Consider the following 24,614-nt stretch of genomic DNA (forward strand, 5'->3'; position numbering starts at 1 on the left):
AATTTATACTACAGTACTAGTGAGAACCAGGAGATTCAACAAATACATCCACATATGGCCGTGCAATCAAAATATATACAACATACCAGCTAAATGAGTTTGAGTAAGGAATGGAGAGCCTTAAACTTTGGGAAGTTCTCTAATTCTTTCCACAACAGGAGTATTGTAATCTTACATAAATTCTGAAGATGGTATGATCTCTGGATTTACTGAAAATTATCAAGAAAAGTTTGAGACCACTGCAAAGGTCAAAGTCTAAAGGTACGTAGGTAACAGGAGTACAGAAATTTTAACATTATTGCCCCTTTGGCTCTATAACATTTCTGAAGAATTACATATCTCCTAGTGTACTCAGGGACATCATTCTGTCCTATAGTTGATTGCTTTCTTTGCTTTTTTATCCTAGGTCTTGTGTAATTAAATGCTAAAATCTCATTTATGTGGCACATCTTTTCTGTGGAATAGCAGTACCTCCCTACCCACCTGCCCAGCCATGATTAATCCAGTGACTATTCTTTTATGGTCTGCTTCAAAATCAGTCTTTAGAGGAGTAAGAACTTTAAAACATGTTTTCTTTTTCTACATGTTACTTTAATTCTGCAGCTTTTAATAGCAGAGAACCTGATTGTCCTGTTCTGAAAGAGAGGTAAAGCTGCGGCTCCTGAATATTTAATGTCATCTTTGTTCAGTTTTGTTTGTAAAATATTTAACTCATCAACACACCTCAACAGACATGAAATGTCCATTCTTCATCAGGTCGCCTCCTGCCCGCTGCATTTCTTCATATTTTAGCCACTGCTTCTCTATCTCACGCTTGTATTCCTCGTGACGCTTGATAAGCAGTTCAGCTCCTAGGACATCATTTGCCAGTTCCTCAGATATCACTAGTGCATGCATCTCGTTAGCCCAGGCCCTACAGGATAGAATCAGAATGGTAAAAATGCAAGGAATCTGAGTTCGTCGAATACTCATGAATGTACACATCCCATGGCTATAGACATATTTACAGATTTTTATTTGCTTACAAAAGATAAAACTATACAAACATATTGACGAAGGTTGCCTCATGTACTTATAGATTTTTATAACTTGATATAATATTTCCAATGCTGTTCAATACATAATCTGATAGAAAGGCAGCTGCAGCATCTATAGATACTGAAGCATCGCACGTTCAAATCCTCAGAAAGAAAGGTAACTGCAAATGCCTAGGCTGCAGACATTTGCAGTACTTTTTTACATGTTAATGTATAAAATTTAATGTTAAGGTGTCCATCTAAGCTATCAACATGCATGAAAGTCCTTAATACGCACACAGAGCATTCATGCAAAGAAGCACAGTGACAGATGCTTTTAAAGGAAAGTTTTCTACTCCATGAGTCTCAGCTGGCATAAACCAATGCATCCTGATTTACCTGTGCTCAGTATCTATCCCTTAGCAGAGTAAATGTCCAGTAGTCAGTGGTAACCACTTCACTGTCTTTGTATTTCTACTCCTGCCATGGATTAACTCTTTCATTAACTACACTCAACTAAAAATATCTATATTTCTTCTGTGAGAAAACCTGTTTAAAAAAATAGCAATTTCCATTATAAATGTATCAGTTTTGATGAAGATGATATTAAGATGATAACATACAGTATTTTCATGTTGGTTTGCCATTTTTGTCTAATTTGACAACTTTGATTAAAGCATATTTTGATTATTTATTTCAAGTTTTATACTATACCCCTGCTTAGAGATACTTTGACATGATTGATTTAGACTAAATGAGATATTTATCTCAACAAAAATGTATAATTTGTAATGCTTTAAACATTCAGCATTTTGTTCCAATTGAGATCAAAAAAGAAAAAAAAAAGTAATGGAATTTCCTGGCAATTGAATACTTGCAAAAGACTGACTAATAAGAATGGACAGAAGAGTGTGCATATGGGCAATGGCACTAAATACATGAGTGCGAAACACTTGCAGCACTTTAGCAATGTTTATCTAGTCTAGAAAGTTATCTTTAACGTAGTTACTTTGACTATGAGAAAAATGGGCACTGGCATCTGTATAGGTATACAAATTACTCTAGCAAAGACTTCCCCATCTTTCTAGACTGAACAGTATTTTCAATTGGAATTGTGAAATTATCTAATCTATTCAGATTGACTGAATTCTCCAAGACTGTCTAGGAAACAGTCTAAAAATGTGGGTTTGTCATGCACACTGTGCTGAGATGGAGTAGCATGGTCGCCTCTGAAGTGTGGTAAATTCTGTGAAGTGCTGTTGAGAGGATGCCATGTATTATTATTCAAAGAGATTTGCAAGCAAGCTGTGGAGCACCTGGGACCAGAGTGAAATAACTGACCACTGTAACTTAGAAAATTCTACACATGAAAGACAAGAAATAAGGCCCACTGCAAAACACAAGGGGCAAACACATACATCAGCTCCCTGCAGTCATTGAAGTAGAGTTGCACTTTTTCTGCCTGGCTGAGTCTTGCTTTCCTCTCCAGAAACTTCTTGTCAAGGTTTCCCCAGCACTCATCCACATCTGTAAGTCTCTCCATGATGTTTTCCTTGACTTGAGGGTATGTGCGGCTGAGATGCCAAGCCTCTCCCCGAATCCGTTCAAGCTCTTTCATGATGGCTCCTAGATCTCTCTGGAACAGGAACAGGAACAGAATGGACCAAACCATCACTTAACATCTACCAAAAGCAGATTTGAAAGATGATGCGTATCTTTTCAAGCCACTGGCTGCACAGAGGCTGGAAATACAACCCTGTCAAGACTTTTCCTCAGCCTTTTGACGTTCATCACAAAACATCAAAGAGGCTTCTTTAGATTGACACACTAATTATTTTGATAAGTGTGGACCTAAAGTCTCTTGTAGTTCAGATGATACCTTTGCAATTACAATAACAATTTGAAATAGAATTTAGAAGAGTTCATCCTTAGAAGCAAAAGCATTGATAATACAAAATCATAATGTTAAAAACAGGAGGAAAAGGGCCCCTTCTGTGAAGCACAAAGAATATTCCAGGGTGCAATAAATTGATTTTTTGTTGGCCTGCAAACAAGACACTTGAAATGATTTGAACTCAAGCACACAACTCTTTCTTTTTTTTTGGTGTTCATGATTTCTGCTACTGCTTCATGACACATCGACTTACTTCTACTCCCTCAAGCTGGCTGAGAAGCGTCTGTACACCTGGAAGATCATATCCATAATCTTCTATATCCACCACTGCCTCTTTCTCCTGCATCCAGCCCTTCACTTCATCCACATCATGATCATACTGGTGAACTTGCCGGGCTGCTCTTAGATTCTAGAATAAAGAAACAATTTAATGTTAGTGTCTGCAGCATTTAATATCATTGTGTCTGCAGCACAAAAAAGGGCAACCTTAATATGTCCTAATGCAGTACAGACTGAACAAAAGCAGGACTGAACCACCTTCCCCAATAAGTCACCTGAAAGCAAGGTGTTTAAGCAAATCTAATTTCCCCAGGTTTTTTTTTTTTTTTTTTGTCAATGGAAAGAAATTGATGCCTCCAAAGAGCAATTTATAACTATCTAAGGTGAATGATCAAGATGGAGAGAAGGAATTTTCCTTTAAAGGCAGCACTCTCAGCCAGAGAAAGTGTCCTAAAAATCTTACTTGGAAAAAAGTCCTACACTGCAATGAGTGAAAATGAGTTTTTCTGGAATTTTAGAGGATTAAAAAATGTACTACTACTATTTTACATTCAAACAATGTATTAAGAATTATCATGCATTTACAACTGCTAAGACGCGATAGTGAGCTTGAGCTACTTCATAAGAAAAATGTGTATGTAATGGCAGTGAAGAAAGAGTTGAGGACATCTGATATTTTATATTCACTTTTAAACAAACAAAATTGTTGAGTTGTATGTGTCCTCTCTGCTTTTCCAAACACATCTGTGACTGTAGTTTTGTAAGAAAGGGTGAGATGATTTGACAGCTAATTGCTGCCAAAATGTAGAGATTTTGGCTTTGTGTCCTCTATCACCTTCTTTCCCACGTCCTTTTTCTTTGGCTGGAAGTAACTAATTCAGAAAAAATATCTGGAGAGTTTTCATCCTGTTTAAGAAGCTGGAGTAGTGCAATGAAGAGTCCAATGAGTGCCAGAGCTGGCCTCCTGTTAGTAGCAGTAAACCGTTAAATTGGCTTTTTTTTTTAAGAAACCAGAGATAGTAGTGAACTAAAGAAAACAGAATTACTTTGGGCTGACAAATACCTTTCAAGTGTAAGCCTTGCCAGGAACAGTATGGTAAGGGAGGCTATAAAGAGAAATAGATCAAGAAAGAACAGAACAGAATACACCCATTGCTTTTACAGGGCTTGTGTTTTAACATGAGCAATGCACTGGTTTGGGAAAGGAAGAAGGACATGGGAAACAGATGGAATTCAATGCCTCAGTCTTTCATGTGTTTCCTACCTCTGTCCTTGCCTGGATGGCATGGCATAATTTCTCCCATGTCTCATTGATTTGCTTTGTTCTCTTCTGGATGATGTCCATCTTGCTGTGGCTCTCCTTCTCTAGTTTAGATGCTAACTCATTTAAGGAGACAACTTTGGAATGTCCCAGAGGTTTCACCTCACTTACAAAATCTTTAAACTTTTTCTCCAGCACCTGTGAGATAAAATGGGACATGGGTTTAGATATAAGAAATTCTGCCTACCTCTGTGAAAGAGGCAGAAGGAATCACTTTCTCTCTACTCTATAATATAAAAGCTATGTATTGCAGTCTGCTAGAGCAAATGACTTGATAAATCCAGGTGATCTGGAGCCAAAAGAAAGCTTCTGTTGTCTTGATCATTAAACAATTTATGTCATAGAGAAAAATCACCCACATCCTAACAAAGAGATGCCACCCAGATCAAAAGCTAAGAAACATAACCTGTTAGGCTGTCCACATATGCCATAGTTGCTGAGAGGTAAACATGAGTTATTCTTCTCAGCTCTGTGTGTCCTGAGGAGAAATTTATCTTTGAAATCAGCAGCAAGAGGTGTGAATGCTGCATTCCAGTGTTTTCCACTAAAATTCTTACAAGACCATGGCCCCAGTTATGTCTAATTTTTTTAGGCTCTGCCAAATTAATAATCAGGGCCAGCAGTGAAGCGTGTAGACTTTACCCTAAGAGAAAGCCGACTTTATGATGCATCTGCTTTTTCTGTTGGAGGATTCTACCTCAGAGGGCCCTGTATAAGCAGACAGAAATTAGTCTGAGTTTTTGCTGTAGAGGTAACTGGGTTTTGTCACTGTAACGTACTTCACTGTCAGCAGCTACACAAAAATTGCAGAAAGTATGTTCCTGCTTTGCCACACAATACATATAATACCTTTTATTTTCTTTTACCTCAACATCATCTAAGTCCTGCCCGTAGTCATCGGACTCTGCTACAGACTGTTTACTGGAAAGCCATGCATCCACCAGCTGGAATTCTCTTTCAAACTGATAGAGATGGAATTGTTCTTGAAGGCATTTTCTCTGGGTCTCAGCCTTCTGCAGGAGAGACTGATAGTCTGCTAGGATCTTCTGAAGCTTTGAAAGTATGGCTGGACTGCAAAGAACAAGAATCAGAAGGTATGTCTTTATTTTGCTGTTCTTTCTGAACACTTTCTGTTCTGACAGGTTGAATTTGCAACACCTTCAAAATACAGAAGAAACCAGGTAACATCATGGAGTTATGCCAAGCTGTTAAAATCAGCTAGTTCAGGAAATATGATACGAATGGCTGCTCTTTTCACTTCCTCCTAACTTCATTTTCCTACCTCTCTGGGCTGTCTTTGTTAATTAAGCTGGCTCCTGTCTCCTGCATTTTCTCAATCCGGGGTCTGAAACCATCCATGTCCAGCTTGGTAGCTTCAAGTTTACGAAGTAAAACTTGTGTGGATTCTTCATTCTTCCCATAATCAGAGGTCTCCAGAATGAAGCTCCTCTCTGCCAGCCATGCTTCCACCTCCAGCAGCTGTAAAAAATACAGGGGTGAGCCTGAACACAACTGTGATTTAGGCCAAGACAAAGAAAACTGGAACGCAGTGGTGCCCAAAGAGACACCTTAGTGAAAACAGAGAACAGCTTAGATATCTTCCTTTAATGCAATCTAGCAGACACTATTCAAAAAAATACGTACCCAGAACCCAGTAATTACAGTTAGTTGTTTATCCTTCGCTGCAGTTACTTGGAAAAGGAACTGTTATTTCTCTACTGTTTCCATATTTACCAGATATAAAAAAAACAGGACAGTGTGGATTCTGCTCCTATCTTCCACATCTATCTATTCAACAATGTAGGTATCAGTTCTTTTAAGCAACAAAAGACAAATCTCTTGTGAACCCTCTTTACCTCATTCAGGAAGAGATGGGCCTCATATGACTGCATGAGCCGCTGTCTTCTCTCTCGAGCCTCTGCTTTCAAGGTTTCTACAGAAGTCTCAAGCTCCTTCAGATGCTCCATTATCTTGCGAGAGGATGAGTTGCCTCCTCTTACTAGTTTCTGCCCTGAACTGAGGACTGCTTTGGTCAAAGCATCCCGACTGCTTATCTCATTCTCCAAATTCTGGAAAAAGTGAAATGACAGAGCAAAACCAAATCTATGGAGACTTTTAAACCAGACAATATGGTCATCTAACTGCATTATAAATCTCTTTTCTGTACATGAAGACAGGTCAGAGGTGCAAAGTCTGAGTGAATACTTGAAATGGAGTGGAAGAGAATTTTTTGGGGTGAAGGAGTGATTATAGAAATCAAATACAGCCATGAAGTTTGGACCTTGGTGTGTATCCACCCCAGACCGTAGAGGGAAAAGGTTCAAACAAATCACAAACCTCTTATCGTAGATCCTACTGAAATATACACACTTAAACTACATTACTCTGTGTTTCTCAAGTTAAAATGTGTTTTAATTAAAATTAAAATTCTTTTAGGGAAGAACAATCAATTCAACTGCTTATCAGTGTTTATCCATTGCCAATGTCTTTGTAGAAGATGCGGCTTTGCTTAAAAATCATTGCAAACACTTGTGGGTACACAATTTACTAGGCAGCCATGAGGAAAAGGAGAGAAGAAAACTACCTGAATGATTTCTGTAAGAGTTTACTTGAAATTAATTTTTGAAGTCCAGTAGATTTTAAAATCATATGCATCTCTCCATATACCCTCTCATGTGATATTTGCTTCAGTGATGCCATCAATTTGTCTGTAGGAGGATGTGCATTCCGTGGCTAACTATGCCTGAGCATCTTGAGCACAAATAAACCCCACTATTTTACAACTCATAAATCATAGAATGGTTTGTGTTGGAAGGGATCTCAAAGATCATCTATTTCCAACACCCCTGCCAACCCCACCTCGCACTAGAATTGTTCTGTTTACTTTCATAGCTATGAAACAAGCAGTTTCAGAGTTAAGCTAGAGTGTTGTGTTAATGTAGAAGAGAAACTATCTCTGAGGGGAGGAGCTAGTTTTTCAACTGAAGTATCAGACCTGGCTAGTAAAGAGCTCAGATTCTAATCTTGCCTCTGACTTCCCCCTATTAATTTCAAGACAGTCACTATGTTGTTGAAAAGTGACACCATATCTGACCCCAGCAGAATGGAATCCAGTGGCAAAGATTATAAAGCATCTTGTACTGTGTATTAATAATAAGCTTGCAACATGAAGAACAACTTTTCAGTTGAACATTTAGGAACATGTACTCACAGTACTTAACTTATAAAAACATGAACTAAAAAAAAAAATAAAAGGAGAGGGAGGAAGAGAGGGGAAACTCCATTTGAATCCAAATAGCTGTGCATATGCATATTATATTTGTGCATAAATGCAATTTTGCAAGACAGTATTTTTTGTTGTTGTTGATACATTTCATGCACAATTTTGTTTGTGGTAAGGAAACCACAGGGACTGAATTTTGAAAATCTGGCTTATTAAGACAAACAATGGAGGGTGGAACTAATAGTAAGTTCAGTTCTTGACTGTTATGTAACCTATGACGTTTGTTTGCCCATAAGCCAACATCAAAAAAAAAAGCTAGCTACTAAAAGACTGAAAATTCAAAACTTATATTTTAATCCTCCTCCAGGAGAATAAGAAGAAAAACAGTAGGAAGAGCTGACGTTTTATTATGCACTGATATTATGATCTATGTCTCCCATTCTCTCAGTTCATTGAAATATTTTGAGATCTGGCCAATTAACACGAAGATAATTACAGTCTAAAGCAGTATCTCCACTGTTCCTTCAGTTATCCTGAATATTTTCTCAGATTAATTCAGCTCAAACATTCTTTTTGTCTGTGATCATAATTAATTCCCTAGCACGTCAACCAGCTCATAATTTTTAGGAGTAATTGCGCACATAGCAGCATTTATACTATCAATCATGAGGAAGAAAGCTTTATTTTTCTTACTGTCTAATCTCAAGGTCATCAACTTCATCTTGCTTAAATACAGAATTTTTACAAATATGGGAACTACACTGAATACTAAGAAGGTGAACACTGTCGAGAATATACCCATCAGTCTTACTTAGGAATATTACGGAACATACAAGTAAACCCACTTTACAATTATTCATTGAATTGTGAGTACATGTAGGATAAATCAACTTCTTGAGAGACTTCATCACTGTCCTAACACATCACTTGTAGCAATCTTAACTTTTTACCCTGAGAATATTTCCAATTTATTCTAACTTCAGATTTTTACTTGTAGACATGCAGATTTCTCCAAATTCTCAGGCGTACCTGAAGCTCTCTGTATCTATATCTATATCATAGACTCTCCTCCGTTATAAGGTCTTCTGTCTTTCCAAGTCCTATTGCAGATTGCAGATTTTCCCCAGAGGCATTTGACTTGGCATTTAAATGGGCTTTCATTTGCTAACAATAAATACCAATAGCTGCTGGAAACCTAACAGGATTTTTTTTTTTTAATTCCACCTCATGTTTACAAAGACATGGTGCTCCTTATTAAAAAAATATTAGGAAGGTAGCCACTGTTTTATTGGTATTTGAGATGACGGTGTTCCAGACACTGCTTTCCCTGATGGCTCATCCGAACCTTGCAAAACAATTCAGCAGCTATCTTGAAAGCTGCCACTTGAATGAAGGTTGGCTAAGGATCACCATCTCATTAACTCCCTACCTCAGGAACAGAAAGAATTTTGGGGAAAGGTGTTTTCCTGGGAGCTCATCCTGAGACATCTGAGCAATGAGCTTGCTTGGATGTACTTACGGAGTTTCAAAGCATATTTGTTAGGACATCTATTGCCCAAAGAAGCTATAACAAGATACACATCAGTTTGTAAGATCTATTTTGTATTGCAAAGGTGAGATTTTGAACTCAGTTCACAGAAAAAGTCAACATGTCCACAGAAAAGCATATGTTACTTATCCCACTGCAATGATAAGTAGCATGGAATGCCACACGTTGCCAAGTCATGAAGCCATCTTTTGAAAAATATAATTACTATCAGACAAGGATAAGAGCAAACCCTGGCATCATGACTCCTGTTAGCCAAAGCACAACAAATGAAGTTTACCAGAGGCAAATTGCATTGTATTCCCTCTTTGATTCTAAAGACTGAGAATGTTTATTACATGACATTACCTGGTGCTTTTCTTGTAGACTCTGAACAGCTGCCAAGGATTGGCCGTAATCCCTGGAGGAAGCCATGGGAAGCTTCTCATGAACCCAGGCCAACTCCTCTTCTACATCTCGGAAGAACTGGTACTGAAGTCTGCTTGCCTCCAGATTGCCACGTCTCTCCTGCAGAGGATCACGTAGACTTTTGTATCTGCAAGATTCAAAGGAAACTCAATGGGGATTGTGGATTAATAAGGAACGGATGAAATGCCTTTTTTTTTTTTTTTCCAGAATGATGCATAGAAGGAAAGAGAAAAAAATACGCATAGAAGAAAAAGGCTGATAAAAATAGGAAAAAGATAGCAGGAGGGAAGCCAGGCACTCACATACCTCTGCACCAGTTGATCCACTCTCTCTTCTAGTTCATCAGCAAGGAAATGCTTCTCTTTGTGGAACCGCTGAGCTGTAACCACAAGCTCCTGCAGTCGGTCCCTATGGCTAGTAATATCTTCCTCCAATTCCTTTTGTTTCTTCAGATGACTGTTCAAAACCACCAGATCATTGTTACTATATGGTGCTTTCAACTCATTTTCCACATCTTCCAACCATTTCTCCATATCCTCTACACTTCGCTGAAAATTAAGACCCTGAAGACAACCAGAGAGTAAAGGCCATTTAAACCTTTAGAACATACAGTATGATATAAAAATCTTGGCCAATTTTGGTAAGAATTACACACAGACATGAAGAAGATTCCCAGCGCTCTGTATACTCTTCCCAAAGATGATGATGATTCAAACAAAAAAGAGAATTCAGCCAGGGTGAACACAAGAACGGATGCAGAGAACATCAAGAGCTAATCTTACTTGTGTTGCACAAATGATGGACTCGGTATCTTCAAAAGAAGCCATTTAAAGGGAGAGCTCTATTTTATACCCACAGAGTGTCTGACAGCCCATCCAAAACTTAAAATTCATGAGAATTCTTGTGTCCAGAGCTAGAAGAATGAAAAGCAGTTGTGTGCTGCTTTCTCAACGTGTTGGACTAAAATTACCATTGGAAGCAGACATGTGTGAGTGAACACATTTTCTCTCCGTATCTCTCTCTGGAATCCTGATTTAAACTAGCAGCAGAAAGCAGAAGGGAACATAGCCTACAAATCCTTTTCCTTCCATAGGTATCTCCAGTTCTCCCAAGCAATTATGTTCAATCAATCCACACTTAGCATTTTTTTTTCCCTCTAATTTTCTTGAGTAATCAGGTCTGATTGTATCAAGTGACATACCTTTAGATGAGATGTGTAGCCATGATATTTCTGGAAACGACACTAAGACCTAGCCACTGGCACCCCTTTATTACCTTGTAAGCATCCTGCAGCTTGGCCCGTTTATCCTGGCAACTTGCTAGCAGTTCCTCCCACAGCTCTTCCACTTCTTGTAGTCTGGACTGAATGGCTTCAGAGGCATAGTGCCTCTCAATGAGCATCTTCTCCCCTTCCTGTAGAAGAAAGAACAGTCAAAATTTTTCTTCCTTTGCTGAATGAGCCAGAACATATCACTTTTGCCTCCATAAACAAAGTCTACTGGTACTGCTCTGTAAAAGGCCAGCTGCACACTTCACTTCCTGACATAAGAGATAGAGGCTGCAGAGATAAACAAAAACCAGGTAATTGCAAAATGCTTACTGAAACTAGGGCAGAGACTGATTTTTCAATTTTGTGGACTCTAATTTCATTTGAAATGCTAGAAGACGATATTAGAAGACAAAAGGTAAAGGGAATCTTCATTAGGCAACAGCTACACAGCGTAAAAGTTGCCAGGCTGTCAGGAAGCCTAGTTTGCAAGCATTCATTTTTTTTTCCATGATGTCCCACATTCTGTGATCATTGTTTGAAAGTGCCCATCTACCTGTCCTTTGGTATTCCCTTCCCTGTCTTTTAAAAGAGAACTACCTTATACAAGTGAATCACTGTTTGAAGTAATAAAACCTCTTTTAACCGTATACCATAGTATGTTATTACATAATAAAAGTCTATCTGCATTTCTAGTTCCTGAGCTGCGATCCTTAATAGATTGGCAGAAAGGGGAGGGGGAGCAAGACACAGCAAGGTCTCCATCAGGCAGTATCACAGTATAGTTAGGGTTGGAAGGGACCTTAAAGATCATGTAGTTCCAACCCCCCTGCCACTGGCAGGACATCTCACTAAAGCAGGCTGCCCAAGGCCCCATCCAACCTGGCCTTGAACATCTCCAGGGATGGTAGAAGGTGAAAGAGTCTGTAGCTGTATCCTTAAACTAGGACCAAATTTGCTTTAGAAAGCTAAACTGAACTATTTCTACATTTTGCAATGGGGAAGAGGAGGCACAACAAGAGAAAGATGCTGCATCAGGACAGCAGATGTTAATTGCCTTCTACAGAGCAACTACTAAAGCTATTCCCAACAAAAAAACACAGAGCATCAAGAAATAACGAGAAAGAGGTTTTGCAAACAACTCTTTAAAAACAGATTAGTTTAGAGAGAATTGTAACTCCACCCTTTAACCTGCTTGTGATGTCTGTACACAGCAGAGTTAAAAGGTTTTTAAAAGAAGAAGTGTGAGAGGGTGCATTTCTACAATACTGGATGTAGGTGAGTCTGAGTTGTCTATTGCGAAATACAACACAGTGTTGAAAATATGGTTAATAAACATGTAACAGTTTGTCCTTCCAAATTAATCATTTGATCCCAGTTTCTGCCAAGTTCCTGACAGATATTGTCAGACTTCCCTCATTTCTCTCCTAGCACGTCTCTGCAAAGGCAGCACTTGAAAACACTTCTTGATCTTTTCGTTGGATACATCTTATCTGACTTGTTGAACTTGTGCATCCAGTCAGCTAGGTTCCTCGCTAGAAAGAAACAGGTACACTTGAAAAGTGGCATTCACCCTCAAGAGAATTCTCTAAAGGCAGTGGACTAAATCTTTCATTGAAAGCATCCATCTCTATCCATTGCATGCACAGTAAATACAGAGAGCAAGCTCACACTAGACAATAAGAGAAGTTGAAAGGAACTGATGGACATAAAAATTTCTTGATAGACTAAAAGAATAAGCTTCCCAGTCCCCTCAGAGACAGCATGAACAGTGTCAATGAGGGGAGTGATTCCCCCATTTGTTTGAGATCACTGTAATTCAGACAGCCTGCAGAGTCTTTCATGCTAGTTGCACACCCTTGATATCAACCCCGATTCTCTCACAGATTTGATGGAGTCCAGGCGATTTCTATTGGCCATGATCTCTGCTTGGAAAGTCTGGTGCTTCTGCAGTTTGGTCTGCAGATTGCTTGGATCCTTCCAGCTATCATCCTGGGCAATGCTATTCTTCTCGTTGATCCAAGCAGCCACCTTTCAGGAAGAAAGAACAGAAGTAACCAAAACCTTCAGCATCTCTTCAGCTCCAACCAGCCAGGCTCTCCTCTAATATGTATAAAACATGGGACTAATGAGTGCATACACAAACGAGTTGTCCTTCTGAGGCTTCCCTAAGCCTCTCTTGTCTTTCAGAATAAAGTCATCCTTATATCTCTGTTTACTAGCACTTTTACCTGGAAAAGGGGCTGTCTCCATGAGATAGTCCCCATGCAGTGAGAGAGTGGGTGGGCAATTATACCAGTATTTCTAACCCACTGTTGGAATCTCACAAGAAAAGAACTCATTTGTCTCTTCTCATGAGTTTTAAAATGGTGGCATTCTCCCTTTTAATGCATTTATTTCTTTTGCGTTTTGTTGGCTTACAATGCACAGCAGATATTTCGTCTGGTGACTAGAGGGAAACTGTTATTTGAAAGATGAGAAATATCCCACTATTCTTATCCTCATCTTTCCCAACATCATCCCATTCCAGATGCAGTTCCTTGATTTTTCTCACAGCAAATCTCTTTGGAAATTCAGATCTATGCAGCACAGTATGTTTTAAGATACCAGAATACCATGAGTGCCATGTAATCGTACCTCAAAGGAATTTCTCAGCCACTTCTGCAGAAGTCTTGATTCCTCTAGCAGATGTCTGCGAGCAGCAGCATTCTCCAGGAGTTTCTCTTTTCTGAGGTGAAGACAGATGTGTGAGGTAAAAGCCACAGACTGAATTAGATAGGATAAGGGGTTTCAGTTTTCATCTCTAAAACATACGTGATCTAAACCTCCATAATACACAGCCTCCCAAGACCTGGACTGTCAGATAAGATGCTCATGACACTACAGGAAGGATTACTAGCAGACAGGTATGTTTAAAGTACACAAAAATTCTTTATATATGATATCTGCTAAGGGGAATACACTATTATTGCCTTTCAGGGTACAAGAGCACATGAACTCAACACATTTCTTGCATGGAAATCCTGTGAATATGATGGTATTTGTCACTGATAAAAAAAAGCTACATCATCCTTCCATCTTTTTTTTCCAAATGTGGACCTGCAGCACTTTATTCATGTTAATGCAGGTGTAAGGTAGCTTGATCACGTTAATAAATCCATATGTTCCACTTATAACATACAGGATCTCCAGTCTTTCTTCATAAATTTTACGCACATCTTTTAATCCACCACAGCACTGACTACAATTGCTTCTACTGTCAGTATTTGTTTAAGATGAAAAATATGCAATGCCCTAGGAGAAATAAAGTAATTCACATCAAAGGGCAACATCCGATCAGAAAAATTGCAAATGTCCTAATAGATAATTTGGTCTGGACTCTAAGATTAACCCCATTAGAACAGTGAAAATGCAGTTGTGTAGCAAATGACCTTTCTTGATGGTATTTAATGACAATGAAGTATTCAGTGGCACAGACGGCCTCTGTCCTTTTTTTTTTTTGCAGCACTGTCCCTAAGGCCAGGACAGGATACAGAATTACAGGAAAAATGCCTTTTTCTGAATCCCTCTCCTTCTGAACTCAACTATATTTTTGGAAACCTCCTAATGAAATATTGATTAGACTCAAGTCAATTTGGCAAGACTGCAGTGCAAGGAGCACAGCTGAGTGAATGGAAACGAGTTTACGGTTCTCTCAAAACATTTAAACATATTAATCACATGGAGGGAGTCTCATTGCAGAGATGGGTGGCTGACATGGGAAGGGTTTGACTTCACCTCCTCAGAACAGCCAGGCATCTGTTGGCGATGTTCTCCGAGTCATAATGCTTGTTCTGTGTTAGCTGCTGAGCAAAGGAAGCCATCTCATCAATTTTCTCCATCTGAGATTCCAGGGCTTTTTCAAACTGTGTGTGTTTCCACTGTAGGCTTTCCACACTAGACAATGAGTCCTGGATAGAATTCAACAAAGGGAAGCTGCTTTCAGTCAGAGTTTTTCCATCCACAACAGATAATCCAGAATCTAATTGGCGTTTAACACACATTTGCAATCTGCCAAGAAAATTTTTTGGTCTTTGAAATTTATTGGCATTGAATCTGAGACGTGGAGCCTAAATAATGTTCTAGGCATGGTCTGAGGCCACTATTTCAGGGTCAGAACTGGACTAATTGCTGGATGCTTAGCTTCTTCTGCATGTTGTGGTGCTGCAAGGAATACACCACTTCTCAAGAGACAAAACATCAGCTCCTAATAATCAATCTTAAGACAGATGTTATTTTAGAAGCAACTGTGGGTTGCCAAACTAAAATCAGAGTTAAGAGAACAAACATGTCACAGAAGGACATTAAAATTAGAGCCTCGGTTTCAGCCCATGGAATTCGGAAGAGCTCAGATCCAAATTTGAATTTGAGGAGAGGAGCCTGACATTACAGTTAATCTGGAAAGAAAAACAGAATTTGACTTCTTGTAACATTTGTGAATCTGAAGTTTAATGACTGAGTTCTCTTTTCAGCGCCCCTCTGCACTGTGCATTCTATTTTTAGAATCAGTGGTGTCAAAATGTTGTTATTGCAATATACTCTGCTCTCCCACTACTCTACAGGAAGCAGTAAAGCTCACATCAAATAGCTTAGAAAACGCTGTAGACTTCTGGGTGTTTACAGGAGTCATTAGAAGGGGAAGTACAGAGAATTTTGTGCTCATTGCTGAGGTAACTGTGACTGGAAAAGGGGTGACTCCTGTTAAGTCTCACATACTTGAATGAGGGACTGTAAATACATACCTCCAGGCTGAAAGTTCTGTAAACACACACAAGCCACTAGCAATGTATATTTTTCATACCATTTGTACCAATTATGTCTACACTGAAGCCTGAAATGTAATTGTAGTTCCTGCAGAGAGAACTTATTTGGTAGCACTACCTGTATAAGGTGCAGGGTAAGATAAGTATCAAAATATATGTCCAGCATGCTGCATGGCTTTTGTAACCCAGGCATCAGACTGCTGTTTCAGATATTGCACTGTTATTGGTACCTACAGTAGGTAATTTAAAGCTACACTACGTCAGCAGTGACAGCAGTGATGACTTGCACATTGCTGGTAAATGTGTACGGGTCAAATATGACCAATTAGACAGATGCAGTCTCATTTTCCTGCTATAATTGGAGTAGTTGGGCTGTTTCATTATACTTGGGGCTGAGAATCCAATCCTGTGTAAAGTTTCCAGGAAAGAAATCTGATCCTAAACCATCGATAAGCAGTTAATTTAGAAGAAAGATCACAGGAAGGTTCAGAGCAAATCAGCATACTTCACAGCTCCCTTTCCTCCAGACCAGTTGCAGATAAAATTGTAATTTGTCAGAGCACCTACCCCTAAGTCCTCATTGGCTAGGAAAGCCTCTTTGCTGCTGAGCCAACTCTCGGTCTGTTCCACGTAGCCATAGAATTTCTGTATAGGGAAAAAAGGTAGTCATAAACATAGTGTAAAACAAAGGCAAAACTAACTTCAGCAGATTATGCCAAAAAAAAAAAACATTAAAAATTCCCCCATTGAAAACCTGAACTGCATAGCACTGGATAGCAATAGCATTAGATATTACAAAAAACACATGCAAAGCAATTATTATCGCAATTTTCTCTTTTGTAATATGATTATTTCTTTTTTTCTAAGACATAGGATATAATACCAGTTCTTGTAAGCTTGTTTGCTAATAGTGTAGAGTATGCTATGTAAGGCAATTGGCTAATAAAAAGGGTTGTAATATGGCCTGAAATAAGTAGAATGTACTACATAAAGAAGCATGGAAACAGCCTTTACCATATGGCTTAGGTTCTTTTTTAGATGGGACTCATAGCACTCACTGTTATTTAAGGTACTTGACATTCCCATTGTAGAAATAACTGAAACAGAGATTTCTAACTTTTGCCAACAATCTATTTCAAAAGAAATTTTGTAACTGAAATGATGGTTAGAGGGGAGTATTTCTGGAAAACTGCAGCCAAACCAGTTCTTTTCTTAGAGAAAAAACAGGGGAAAACACAGTATTCTGTCCAAGCCAAATTTTACTTCAGATAATTTTTTTTAAATACTTGCCTGCCTCCATTATTTTTGGGGGGGGGGGGGGACATTATAGAATCTGGTAGAGTATTGATGAACCATTTTAAGTATGTGCCTTTTGCCAGCTGCATGAGAGTTTGACTAAATTTTGCGAAGTTTTATAGCCTTTGAAAAACATATGAGTGCGTATTCCACAGAAATGTCTTTGATTTGTAAAGGTGCCTTTTCTAAAAGTCCTGCCACTGCTGAATGTGCTTGGCCCTCAGCATGCCTTCTGGAAACTGGTGAAATATACGTATATATTATAGAATCTTATAAATTTATTGTTTATACCAAGGAAAGTTGCCAGTGGCATGCATTCTCCCTTGAACTTCTTCTTACTCACCTGTAGATCTTGTGCCTGAAACAATTTTATATATTGCTTCTGCCACGTTTGGGTTAATTCAGACCAGGCTTGCTGTAGTCTGGAGAGGTACTGGTGAATCTCAGGGGTTGCATAGTGACCACAATTGGCAAGTTCTTGACCGTAATTACTAAGAGAGTTGAATCTTTCCATTCGTGCTTCAATCTCCTCCTAAAATATATTACTAAGGTGGATGTCAAGGGTTTACAGAATGCCAGTTATTCAGAATACAAGCCTTAAGGGGAAGAATATGGGCTGTAACTTTCCAACACTAATATTTGTATGGAAAATCAATCATCTTTGAACTATGTTACTGAAGAGCATAGAATTACCTATGAAAAAATAAATGTGGACAATAAATGAATTTTTTTTTTTGCTCTAGGAACAATTGGTCTCCTACAAATCAAAATTGGGATCAAATTAGAAACAGCTTAGAAAATGCTTAGATATAAACAAACAGAGTTTTGAACATCCATTATACCGCATGCCCCCAGTCCTCCTACATGAATTAATATGAGAATTATGAGAAAGAGGGCCTAGAATTTTTCCTCTCCTGTCAAATATATTTGCATCAGATTATTACATTAAAGACAAGGTTTTACTTTATTTTGTAGTGTTAAAATTAAATACATTTAAATCTTTCACCTGGTCTGGGGAATAATTTACATCTATATACTGAATCCTGAAAGCAAATACATTACAAGCAACTATGAACCCTGCAATTTGAAAATATATATCACCATGCACTGAAATGATATCATAACTCAGAAACCACCTTAAAAACTATGGCATGTACCATGAAATGTTGGAAATTAGAACTACTGATTTTAGGGCTTTTCTGTGGGGTGATGTTGCCCAATCATAGACAACACGGCTTCTATTTTTTTATTCAGATTGCCACCTTGTGTTCAATGTTAATCTCCCCTAAGGACTTTGGTTTGAGCCACACCCCTGAACATAAACACCTCTCAATTTTTCTTGTCTTGTCTATAGTTTTAGCTTAGTCAAACAAATAGAAAAGAATGTATTTCCTGGATTCCTCTTTTTCTATGTGAGTGTCTCCTTAGAGTCATATGGGATCTTTTTCTAATGGATTTTAAAGACTTAGATCTTGCTGCCATTTAAATTTGGAGTACGCTACCTTAGTGGTTTAAGGTGTTTCCATTGTGACAAAGAACTATTAGCAAAAACATTACCAACACTGTGACATGAAAGAGCATTTTTAAAATGGAAGACTCTCGAAAGGGAGTGGGGAGGACTTCAGGTAATTCACGCTGAATGCAGCTCTAGAAAAATAATCAGAATCTACAAATTATTTGTGTTAATAATGGGACACACAAAGCACTGGATATTAGGCATGATGCCAGGAAAATTATTTTTAGAAAAAGTAACTTTTACATAAGTAAAAGTTATTTTAGAAAGATAACTATGAAGAAAAGGCAACACAATAGCTGAAAGATAGCTATGATGCTAGGGAAAAAGTAAAATATTAACTTTTTTCTAAGGTTAATTAATAGTATCACTCCTCTTAGAAAATTCACTGAAAACATTAGTCAAATTAGCCTCCGAAAGACTGTGTTGTAGTTAGTACTGGGATACGAAGTGTTTCAGAACAGAATGCATAGTACCATTCAATGGTAATTTACGACTGTGTGTGAGACCCTGTGCTTTTTATTTTCCCCTTAAGCAAATGGAATTTGCATGACAAATCTAACTCAAAGCTAGAATTAACTGGCATTAACTTTTTGGCAATATGAATAAAGAAATCAGCAGTGAGCATGTTTTGATACCAAACCAGCTGTTGTCTACAGGCTTGGACAGCAGCCCAAGTGAGAGCTATTGCGGCTTTCTGAGACTTTTTGCAGAGGCACCAGTTACCAGACAGTTCATGAGACAGAGGTCTGTCAATACGTAGATGATTTCTGTCCCTAGCCTGTTAATGAAAACAGTCCTTTCACCATGTTGTTGACACATGCATGCAGCAAAATTCTGTTCTGTCTGCAGCAACTAATTCCCATAGGAAAGATTCCTAGTATGTTTGATTGGAAGAAATGATCATACTTGCCTTTCTCTCCTGATGCTCTTCAATCATGATCTCTGCTTCATTTGCGCTTTTAGGAAGACCTCCTGCTTCCATCAAGCTTTTGATATTTTGGGCCCAATCTAACACTTCCTTCATCTCCAAGATAAACTTCTGCAACTGATAAGAGGCTGCCAGCTTCTCCTTCCTGCCACACAAGATGCAGCTTTGCATTATTCAACACAGAATTATCTAGTTGCTTCTCACCTTCCAATTGCAGAGGAAGATATCCTAGGAGAAGCCAAATTAAGTGAATTCAAGCCTCCTAGGACACCTTTCCCTTACAGCTCCCAACAGTCTCCATGTTAAACCACAATCACAGGAAATGACTGATTTGGAGACAACATGGTTACCTTCTTTTCTACATCAGTTCATTAGGACAAAAACAGTGAAAAAGTCTTCATAACTCTTGCTTCCAGCAACGATTACAGCTCAGACCTAAGCCTTTTTATTTGTTTGTTTTGGAAAGAGTCAAGAAACAAAAATCTTCTAGAACCGGATGGATGCCTTTCATAAAGGCTTCATGATAGATTTAATACAATAGCCTGAAGGCATATTATTAACACTATTTAGAGGGATAAGCCAAAAACTAATTGGATTAGTTTTCCTGAAGTCATATCAGTGGAATTTTTCCTGTACCAAGTCACATTTGTTCCAATGTCGGTGTCTGAGCCGCCTGTATAAGTTTTGTGAAGGATACTCAAAAAATTTTAAGCCCCCTGGCAAGCAGATTTGAGACTCTAGGGAGCAGCTTTGCTCCTGCTGAGAGCTATTCAGACCACTAGAATTTTTTACCTTTGTTTAGCCTGTCCCTGGAGTTGAAGCCAGTTGTTTTTCATCTCCTGTTGCTTCACAGTCAGTTTGTCATTTATGGATGGATTTCTTGTGGAAAGGCGGAAAGATTCCAATTCCAATGGCTGGGAAGAAATTTACAGTAGAGTGAGTGTATGCCAAATGGTTATATTCATTCCTGAGTTTGTCTTTCAGGAAAAGTAGTTCATTTTAAGATCCCAGTTTTCAAAAGTAGGTACTGAAGTTACAGTAGCAAAACATACAAAAGTACTTGTTATACGCACAAAAGATATTGGTTTTCATAAGAAAAGTACAGATATTATACTTTGTACATGGTATTTGTGGCAGCATCAAAAAACCCAAAAATTCACCAGCCTTTGCGTATCCTTCTGTTTCTATGCAGCACTCCCCCATACTACCTCGCTAATGCTATTCGTGGAATGCTGATGAGTAATCACCCACATTTCATACGAGAATTACCTAACAGAGTCACAATGTGTGAAAGTATCACACATATTGTCACCACTTGGATACAACTCTGAAGAAAAACTTTAGAGAAAGTTTGCAAAAATATTTTCTGTATGAAGAGGCTTAACACTCTGGCCAACAGTGAAAACCATGAGAAATTGTCATAGGATTTCTACCACTATGGCTCAGCTGAAAACATTTCTTTTTATTAAGATACGTCATTATATAGGCACTCAGACACATATTTTATGCTCAAGATTAGTCCTAAATGATGTAAGCTGGACATTTCACAAAAGGCAGAAATGATCAGGCAGGCAGTTATAACCTAAGATTTCTGGGTTTTATGTCTGTATCATAAAGCTACATGCACTGTGGGCTTTGCAATTTAGTTCTAAACAGAACTAGTCTTGTGATTTTGGTTCAAGTCAGTACAGAAACTGAGAGAAAGATGGGGAGTTAAATTTGGATTCCACACTTTCAAAAAAAAATATAGAACAGTCTTATCTGGCTGGCAGCTGAGGGCCAGAGAGTCAGTTAATGTTAAAAAGGGATTTATCTTCTTAGACTTGGTTCATGAGGTAGAACAACGTTTGAAATAAAGTAGGATTAATCACCACAGTATTTTACTAAGAAGAGATCTGTGCTGCATTTGCACTGCAGTGCAATTCATACTAATGAAGCTGAAAAGTTATTCTGATGTTTGCACCCTGTTTCCAATAAGCACAAAAGAACTTTTTTAGAGTATCCTCGTATTTTCCTACTTCTTACCTCCATTTTGGACTTAATAACACTGATTTCTCTCTCCATTTCTTCATGCCTTCGAATCAGGTTTTCCACACTCTCCACATCTTTCCCATAATCCAGTGTTTGTATCAGTACACTCTGGAAATGGCAGTAGGATGTACAAATGGTGAAGATGACAAAGAGCAGAAGGATCATATCTTAGTTCTTTCAAATACTGTCCTCCTTCCCTTCTTATTATTGCCACCTGAATGTTCTTATTGTTCTCTTAAATATCAACAGGGCATCTTTTCTGCACTTCTTACAGAGATGTAACAGAATTCACAACTCTTTGAATGGCTGAAATCCTATTTAACGTGCCTGTATCCATTCACTTATAAAATGAAGACAGGAATGCTTCCCTGCATTTTTCAGTCTTTCTTCCCCCCCCTTTTTTTTTCCATAAATCAAAAAAGTGAAATATTTCCCATAAAATTGTGGCACAGAAATTTTCAAGAATGTTTTATGAAAATATGAAGAATAAAACTGGCCCTCAGAATCCTACCAGAAATGAAATACCAGAAAATGAAGAAATACTTTTGTAAAAACTGTCACAAAATTTTCTAACCAACAGCCTTGTAATCTTAAGTAGTAGCACTATGCATCTACCTAGTGTCTTAGAGTTAAATTAATGTCATTAGCTATGTGGAAGATATAATATTCTTATGCAGCCTTTTTCTCTATTAATCTCAACACTGTAATCTAGGATAATAATTTTTACCTCCATTTTCTGAATAAGTTTTTTATACAACTTTTCAAGGTTGCAAATTTAATATGTCTGCATTGCATCACAGGGAGAAGTATACAAGCCAGTGTTGAAAGAACTAACTTTGAATGTGGAAATCAAGAAGTTGCTCTGTTCAAGTAGATAATTCAGAAAAAGCTCTATGGTAGCTCATCTAACCAGCTCTTGGTATTCAGAGCTGACTTGCCTCAGCACTGTCTGAAGGAGATATGCACCTGTATTGGTAACACAACCAAAAATAGTTGCTAGTCCCTTAGCTCCTTGGATTTGTATCATACTTACTGCATTTTGCTATGGTCTTTTCTTGTGAGAGGGTTTACCAGACTAACTGGAGGTGTCTGCAAATGTAAAAATGCTGCGGCTTAATTAGTTGTCTAGTTCTCCTCATGGTTAGTGGAAAAAAGGAATCACTGCTGAAGCATGCTTTATCTCATCCTCAGGAGGATATCTAAAACAGGTCAGACCCACTGAGCTCTAGAAGTACCTGCTTCTTTCTACTGACAGTGGATGAAAGCATTGGATGACTACTTTGGACAGAGCAACCAGTCACCTAATACTATAAGTACTATTTAATAGACAGTATCATTTGACTAGAGACCATTAACTAGAATTATAGAATCACAGAATAATTTAGGTTGGAAGGAACCTCTGAACATCAACTTGTCCAATGCCTGCCCAAAGTAGGTCCACCTTAGATCAGATTGCTCAGGATCTGGTTGAGATTTGAATGTTTCCAAGGGCAGAGAATTCACACTCTCTCTGAGCAGCCTGTTTGAGTGTTTAATCAATCTCATAATTTTTTTTTTCACTTCACACCTATTTAGATTTTTTCTTGTTGCAACTTGTACCCACCAACTCTCACTGTTTCACTATGAACCTCCAAGACGGATCCAGCTTCCTCTTCTCTGTAATCTCCCAATTGGGAAAGACAGTATACCTTTTATTGCAGACTCTAATCTGTAATTTCTCACAATACATTTCAAAAGTACCTTTTGAACAGTGAAAGCCTTAGAGTTGATAATTCTTCAGTGTTTAATGACATTTCATCCTTCCTACAAACTTGGTATACAGACAACCATCAAAGGTCACTGCTGGACACTCGGTATATCTCTAGCAACTGATATGCCTGGGTTTATCGCTGTTGCCAAAACAGAACATTCTGCCATTTCAATTAATCAAAATATGAGAACTTACCTTCTCAGTAATTCTTTCTGTGATATCATCGATTTCTCTGATTAAGGCATGAATCTCCAGGGCTCCTTTTAACTTCTTCCTATATGCATTCAGGTTACCATGGAAACTGTTCCACCTTTTATTGACAAAAATATTTAGAGGCGCATTTTAGAGGTGAAAATTTCCATATCTAGTAATATTTATTCCAAGTTTTCAAGATGATACAGGAGTTAAAAGCTAAAAAGTATTGACCCAGTTTCCTTAAACCCTCAATAACTTCACAGTCCCTCTATTTATGCTTTTGGTTCTTAGCTAACAGGCTGTGCGGTAGCAAAAGCAATATGCACTTCACCAGGGCAACAATATAAACAGATGGAAGTGTCTTAGCTTCATGGATCTAGTGTGTGAAAAAATGTTGTGAAACAGCATAATTACCTCCAAGGCCAGAAACATCACTTTGGCCCTGCTGGATTAGAAATCCTTCTGGCTAGCTTCTCTGTAGTCTTGGAAGGCAACTCTAGTGCCTGGTGTTTGGTAGTAATGAAGTTAAGAAAATATATGTTGCAATTTCTCCAGTTTTCCCAGTCCAAAGAACCTAATCTTCACTTGCTTTTGCTTTACACAGAGGCTTTAAAAGCATACTCACTTCTCATTGAGTTGTTTCCGGCGCTCATATATTGTCTTTGTTTCTTCCCTATTCTGTCTCTCCAGTTTCATGGCCAGGGCATTAATAGCCCTGATGTGAGCATCATCCACTGTTGTCTCCTGTAAAGTGAGGAAAGGAACAAAGGTACATGTACAACATGGTTGTGACTGAGTATTCCACTGAGACAAGAAAACCAACAATAACAGAAAGAAGCAAGGGTTTTAACTCACTACCAAACATTTCAGGCACAGGGGTTTACTCTCCTACAAATGCTGGTGTTACCAGTCCCTTGTGAGAAGACAGTAAAGGTAAGAAAGGACATTGATGACTATAGTTACAATAACGATCTAGGTCTGGATGAGGACTTTCAGAGCTTCATTTCTAACCAAGGCATTCCAGCAAGTGCTTATTTGTTGAGGACACATAGATGCAGTTGCTGATTACATAGGTGACTGCTGTGGAATGTGTGGCAGATTGTTCCTTTGTCAAACAGTTAGTGACGTGTGGCTCCTTGGCC

At 38.4% G+C, this 24,614-nt stretch overlaps 1 protein-coding gene across 1 annotated transcript in view; it reads right to left on the minus strand.

Moving 5' to 3' along the window:
* SPTBN5 (spectrin beta, non-erythrocytic 5) overlaps positions 1-24,614 on the minus strand; it is a 95,389-nt gene that overhangs the window by 9,591 nt on the left and 61,184 nt on the right. Inside the window, exons 39-58 of the mRNA XM_054069165.1 lie at positions 24,098-24,216; positions 23,473-23,587; positions 21,522-21,635; positions 20,289-20,410; positions 19,479-19,641; positions 17,396-17,584; positions 16,324-16,401; positions 14,732-14,904; positions 13,592-13,682; positions 12,839-12,985; positions 10,963-11,100; positions 9,994-10,250; positions 9,628-9,814; positions 6,367-6,579; positions 5,793-5,989; positions 5,377-5,581; positions 4,454-4,648; positions 3,164-3,319; positions 2,435-2,652; positions 724-913 (exon numbers count right to left, since the gene is read on the minus strand). Of these exons, the coding sequence (XP_053925140.1) occupies positions 724-913; positions 2,435-2,652; positions 3,164-3,319; positions 4,454-4,648; positions 5,377-5,581; positions 5,793-5,989; positions 6,367-6,579; positions 9,628-9,814; positions 9,994-10,250; positions 10,963-11,100; positions 12,839-12,985; positions 13,592-13,682; positions 14,732-14,904; positions 16,324-16,401; positions 17,396-17,584; positions 19,479-19,641; positions 20,289-20,410; positions 21,522-21,635; positions 23,473-23,587; positions 24,098-24,216 (3,267 nt within the window). The remainder of the gene's footprint in view (positions 1-723; positions 914-2,434; positions 2,653-3,163; positions 3,320-4,453; positions 4,649-5,376; positions 5,582-5,792; positions 5,990-6,366; positions 6,580-9,627; positions 9,815-9,993; positions 10,251-10,962; positions 11,101-12,838; positions 12,986-13,591; positions 13,683-14,731; positions 14,905-16,323; positions 16,402-17,395; positions 17,585-19,478; positions 19,642-20,288; positions 20,411-21,521; positions 21,636-23,472; positions 23,588-24,097; positions 24,217-24,614) is intronic.

This window comes from Cuculus canorus, chromosome 5 (assembly GCF_017976375.1).
Source record: "Cuculus canorus isolate bCucCan1 chromosome 5, bCucCan1.pri, whole genome shotgun sequence".
Lineage (NCBI taxonomy): Eukaryota > Metazoa > Chordata > Aves > Cuculiformes > Cuculidae > Cuculus > Cuculus canorus.